The 6000-nt window shown below is 47.4% G+C and overlaps 1 protein-coding gene across 3 annotated transcripts in view; it reads right to left on the reverse strand.

Moving 5' to 3' along the window:
- The window catches only part of Hlcs (holocarboxylase synthetase), a 182425-nt gene that overhangs the window by 9601 nt on the left and 166824 nt on the right, over nt 1–6000 (reverse strand). For all 3 annotated transcript variants that reach the window (XM_029470266.1, XM_029470265.1, XM_021185502.2), the window contains exon 7: nt 1024–1091. In XM_029470266.1, coding sequence (XP_029326126.1) covers nt 1024–1091 — 68 coding nt within the window. The remainder of the gene's footprint in view (nt 1–1023; nt 1092–6000) is intronic.

A 6000-nucleotide genomic window follows, 5' to 3' on the forward strand; every position in this document is an offset into this window, starting at 1 on the left:
CATACACACATGCACACACCACTATGCATGCACACATACACACATATGTACACACATACGTGTACGTACACACATGATCCCTGATAGCAAGTCTCTAAGCTGCTACTTATTTTTTTAAAGCTGAAGTTAGGAAAAGAAAATAATCAAACTCAGAGGTACAGGTTAATTAAAAATGCTTCTAGAGTATCATCTTTTAAGAACTCTACCATCTCTGGTGGGAATGGGTGGTGTGCATGCGTGGTGTTTATCTGTAATTTCAGCACTTGGGAGACTGCAGCAAGAAGTTTGGGGGCTGAAAGTCGGCCTGTGCTACATAGCTAGACACCCATAGCTTTTATGCACTATATTTTTCTTCTTTGTCTTATGCTCAAATCAAAGAAGTGGCAGACTCCCATCTCTCTGCTCTGAGCGAGGAGCAGATGTGGGTGGTCTGGTACTGGCTGCTGGCTGGCAGGAACATGACCCATGTTCCTGTAAAGCCTCATCCATGCCTCCTGCAGACGCTGGCAGGGTCTCTGCCCTTGCTGGTCCCACCATGGCTCTGGAACAGCGCAGACTCTCAGTCTGCAAGAGGCAGGTGGTAGAAACCTGCTCTTTTTTTGAGCAGGCACAGATCCAGTGCCATTTCGTGAGGGCTGGTGAGCGGGAGGCCTCTGAATGTGATGTAAGCTTACTACAGACTCCAACAGACCCTCCCCGAGGACCTTCAGGAGAGTAAATGTCTTAGAACTTCGTTTCCATCACAACCCTCAGGATGTATGGGGAGCGTAGGTTAGCAGGCGTGACAGCCATCAAATGCAAACACTGCGTAGTTAACAAACTGTGGACTGGGAGATTGCCTGTGCTCTACTGAAGTCAGTGGGCCTTCTCCTTTTCCCGTGCCCCATTTCAGGGGGCCGTTAAAATGGAAAGACGCTAAACTCGAGCGGTCTCAGGGTTCAGCACACACTGAGCTCTCCGGCCAGGAGACTCGTGGATTTTCGGGAAGGAAAATAACAGCAAGGACAACAAAAGAGGACTGACCTTTGCCCTGGGTCTGCCGAACTGCAATGGCGATTAAGCCCATTTCCTGCGGCATCTCAAACATCAACCTGCAAATGGTGGGAAAAACTGGTCAGTTAGAACGGACACGAAGAGGAGGGCCAGCAGCTCGGACAGAACGGGGACAAGTGTGTGCGTTTGCATGGTGGTCAGGAAGGGCCAACGACCTGCGGAGCTGTAGAAAGGAGGGGTGTCGTTTCCCCTCACAGCCTTTGGTAGGAACCAGCACAGGGGTGAAGCAAGGGGTGAAGGGCAAGAGAGTGGAGAGGGGCAGGGGTGGAGGGAGGAGAGTGGGGTCAGCCTGGCTGGTGCTTGGCTTGACTGCTAGGAGACAGTTCTTTGGACGATGTTATCAAGTTCTTTCCCTTTACCTCGTATCTACCTTCAAGTGACAACAGTGTCTGACATTTGTTTTTACTTACAGTGCGTTTCTGTTTGAACATGCACACGTTTCTGATTACTCAGAAAGCCAATATGTGGGCAGTACAGCATTTAAGAGACACCCCATCCCCTGAGAACTAATTACACTTTAACTGCAGTAAATAAATCAACACCTTTTGAGAATTCCCAAGAACCCTGGATCTGTTTGGGCTTGGGGTCTGCTTTTAGAACAGTTTCACCGAAAAGAATGCAAACGCCTCTTTGGGGTTAAGTGGCAAAGCATACCCGCGTGCATCTCTACCTGACTGGCTGATATCTGGGGCAAAGGAAAACGAGCACACGTCCCAGAGCCCTTCACTCCGAGGGTCTCCTCCAAGTCGTGCTCTCTGCATTTTATTTCCATGCTAAGACACTTCTCCTCCATCTTCCCGCAGTTGCTGATCTGGCACCAATCGGATATAGTTCAGAGCAGGAGGTGTTAATGGCCAAAGCCAAGCTCGCTCGCTCTCTCTCTCTCTCTCTCTCTCTCTCTCTCTCTCTCTCTCTCTCGCCCTCTCTCTCTCTTCCATCTAAATATATCTATCAATCATCTATCTATCTATATGTGTGTACTTATATATGTATGTATGCATCTATCTATTGTGAATCTGTCTGTGAATCTATCATCCATCCATCCATGTATGTATGTAATTATATATATGTGTATGCATCTATGTAGCTATCTATATATCTATGTATCTATTTATGCATATCTATATATATATATATGTATGTATGTGACATGTATATGTATGTATCATCTATCAATCTATCTATCTATGTGTACTTATATATGTGTGTACATCTATTATGAATCATCTTTCTGCGACTTTCTTTCTTTCTTTCTTTCTTTCTTTCTTTCTTTCTTTCTCTTTCTTTCTTCCTTCCTTCCTTCCTTCCTTCCTTCCTTCCTTCCTTCCTTCCTTCCTTCCTTCCTTCCTTCCATCATCATTTGTGGGAGAACAGGGGTTGAGCAGGGCAGAGGACAAACTGGTATTACATATTAACAAGAAGCTACAAGTCAGTTTGAAGTATTCTCAAGATTCCTGCAAACAGTACCCCTTAAAGCAAGCCTATGCCCTGTGTAGCTCTCCACCCTCTCCTGCAGGCTAAAAGAACCCCTAAGAGAAGGAAACTGCTTAAAAAACACCCCTTCCCACTCCCACCCGCCCAACACCCGCTGCCTCCCGAAGTGTGTAGTACTTGCATAGGGGAGGAAGCCTATGATTTCTTTGCGTGCAAAGACTATGTTGGGCAGGGTCTGGCTGGTGCAACCGTGGGTCTTCCTCACAGCTGTAGGAGCAGAACAAGGCATTCAGGAGAAACCCAACCTGTGCCAATACATGTGAAACACATCCTCACAGTATTTCTCTTGGACACTATGAATCACTCCTTGAGGTGGAGTATGCCTGCCCACCCCTGGGCACCAAGAATAAAATGTCTTTTGCTTGTTCTGGACAAGGGGAAATTTGTAAGAAGGAGTCTCTGTCTTATAGCAGGGTTAACATTGTCATTTAGGGTCTCCTGTTTCCTAGAGGGTCCCATTCCCGAGTCTGGGTTCCCGGGGTAAATGGAGGAGGGGGGAGGGGCAGGAAGGGGGGATGGGATTGAGCATTCTGTGAATGGACTGCAGAAGCTCTTTGGACGGTGGGTAATGTAGAATGCTCTTTAAACATGTGGACCTTAGACATTCAAGCGCTAGGTACACCCAGCCATGGAAAGGGGTGGGGGCAGGGCCGCAGGAACATGAGTGGCTCAGAAACCAAATGCGGACTTTTAGAACAAAGAGGAGTGATTAAGGGAGTACACACCAAACTGCTAGGGGTTTGGCAGCACTTAACAGACCGTGCTAACGAGCAGAGTGAGTCCGTGCTGCTGAGGCCAAGAGGAAACTCTGCAACAGAGACAGGGGAGGAAAGAGCTAATGCCTGTGCGAGACAACTGGAGGCCGCCAGATTTATTTGTGCTATCTGAGATAACTCTGGGGGCCAAGCCGCACAGCTCACAGTCGACAAAGGAGCATTTATGAACTTTGTCAATGCTGCGTTTCTGAAAATGAAGCCGCTGCAGTCTGCTTTAAGTAGAGAAAAAGCAACCGTGGATAGATGCCATCCTTTTCTTGATGCCCTTGTACCAAAGGGATGCTGAAGAAAAGCCCTGCTTGTGCTGAGCCTGAAACTTCTGCAGCCCTGTAAGGAATCTCTTTGCAGTCCAGATGATCTAATCCCCACACCGAGTGCTCTGATTACAGAGGACAGCACAGGGGTGCTCCGAGCAGACTGGCCAATAGGAAAAGTAAAACGACGAGCAAAAGTTTAACTAAGATGCAGCCCATCCTCTGTGGGGGATCTGGCCCAGCCACGTTCATCGGTTAGAAAAGCAACGGTCTGGGAAAGATCTGTGGGAACAGTTAGCTGAGTCACAGTGTGAGGACCCAGAAGGACAACTGGTGATCATTATAACAAGAGCTCTGACACACAGACAGAACCTCAGAGGGTACGCTGGCCCCAAAGTGCACACTGAACAGCAAAGTTCAAAGGTAACACATGAATTTATCCAACTTACGGGAACTTAAAAAAAAAAAAAAAGAGGCAGGGCAGTCGGATCTCAGAGTTCAAGTCTAGTCTGGTCTACAGAGGCACTTCCACGATAGCCAGGACTATACAGAGAAGCCCTGTCTCAACAAATAAACACACACACACACACATAATCTCAACAGATATGTAGATAAACTGTGAAGATGGCAGTGTCAGACAGTAAGACTCTAGTAAATGCACACTGACCCCCATAAGCAGGCCTTCCTGACACCCATGGATGCCAGCTTTGTCTTCTTTTAAGACCTTCTGACTCAGTAACTATGTTGCCTGCTTCTAGAACTGAGTACTCCGAGAAGAAAAAGGCTACTGAGTTATAACTATTTTCTTTTGCTCCCACTTTCTACTTTGTATTGAGAGATAACCTCCAACCATTGAAGTGCACAAATCTTTTTTTTTTTTTTTTTTTAATTTATAAAATGCACATGATTGTTTCTTAAGGCGATGCTACGGTCAGAGATCAGAATGACTGACCGCCCTGATGGGACAAACGCATGAGAGAAAGAGTTGAGTGTTTGCCTGTAGTTCTAGTCCTCGTCAGCCTGAGGTGTACAAGCAGACAGTGAGTCCTTTTTCTTCTTCATCCCATGCGGCAGTCCCTTCTGCCCGTGTGATCAGGCTTGGCGGTGATCCCGACTTCACTTCCTCCCACCAATTGTTGTTCCTTTTACATGTTATAAAGTTGTTAGTTAGGTGTGTGTGTGTGTGTCTGTGTGTCTGTCTGACTTTGTCTTAGTTACTTTCTACTGCTGTGATAAGACACCAAAGCCAAAGCAACTTAATTGGGGTTTCAGAGGGCTACAGAGTCCATGCCGGCGGAGAGAAGGAACTGAGAGCTCACGGACTGATCCACACAGTGGGGAGAATCTTTTGAAACCCCAAAGCCCTCTCCCCATGACACATCTCCTCCAATAAGCCCACTCCCAACTCTTCCCAAACTGGGGACCAAGTATTCTAATCTACGAGCCCGTGGGGGCATTCTCACGACGCTCTCCCCCACCCTCCATCCCTTCTAGCTGGACCTCTATGATAAAAAAACAAGCCAAGCCTCAGTTGTCTCTGTTCTCTCATGACCCCCTCTGCACATGGTAGGCACATGCCTACTTTCTTCATTCTCTCTCTTCCTTAGAGAGAGCTGCCACCCTGGACCTGCATCATTCTCTCTGTCTCCCTCCTTCCACTCTCTAATCTCTGATGTAGGCTGGGCATATTCAGCACATCCATGAGGTCTCCCTCATTCCTGTCTGCTCGCTGCTGTGTGGTGCAGAACTCGATGCTGGTTCATCATTTGGGTGTCCTCAGACCTTGATCACATGTATGGGGACACAGGGTTGCACCTAAAGTGTCGGAGGTGGGATGCCGGTCAGAGAGCAAGGGCTCGTGTGACTTTGTGAGATATGGCCAGACGCTCCTGACCTACTCATGGACCAATTAGAGATGACCTTCATTCCCCCACATCTTCACTGATGGCTTACAACACTTGTGTGTGCATGGGGCATCCAGTTAGGACCTGTGCACTTGTCTTTTGCCCGTTTAAAGAGTTCTTATGTGTTTGGGAAATGATCTATGCTATCTATTGCAAATATTTTCTTCTAGTTTGCTATTTATCTTTCAGTTTGGTTTATAGTCTTCTACTACTCCCTTTTTTGCCTCTTGTTTTTGCTTGATGGCTAGAGGTTCTAGAGACTCTTCCCCCATCCCTGAGTCATACAGGAATCCACTGGCTTCTTGTGTGTGGATGTGCTCCTGCCCCTTTGATACAGGAACCCACTGGCTTCTTGTGTGTGGATATGCTCCTGCCCCGTTGATACAGGAACCCACTGGCTTCTTGTGTGTGTGTGTGTGTATATGTTCCTGCCCCGTTGATACAGGAACCCACTGGCTTCTTGTGTGTGGATGTGCTCCTGCCCCGTTGATACAGGAACCCACTGGCTTCTTGTGTGTG

The sequence above is a fragment of the Mus caroli genome, chromosome 16 (assembly GCF_900094665.2).
Source record: "Mus caroli chromosome 16, CAROLI_EIJ_v1.1, whole genome shotgun sequence".
Lineage (NCBI taxonomy): Eukaryota > Metazoa > Chordata > Mammalia > Rodentia > Muridae > Mus > Mus caroli.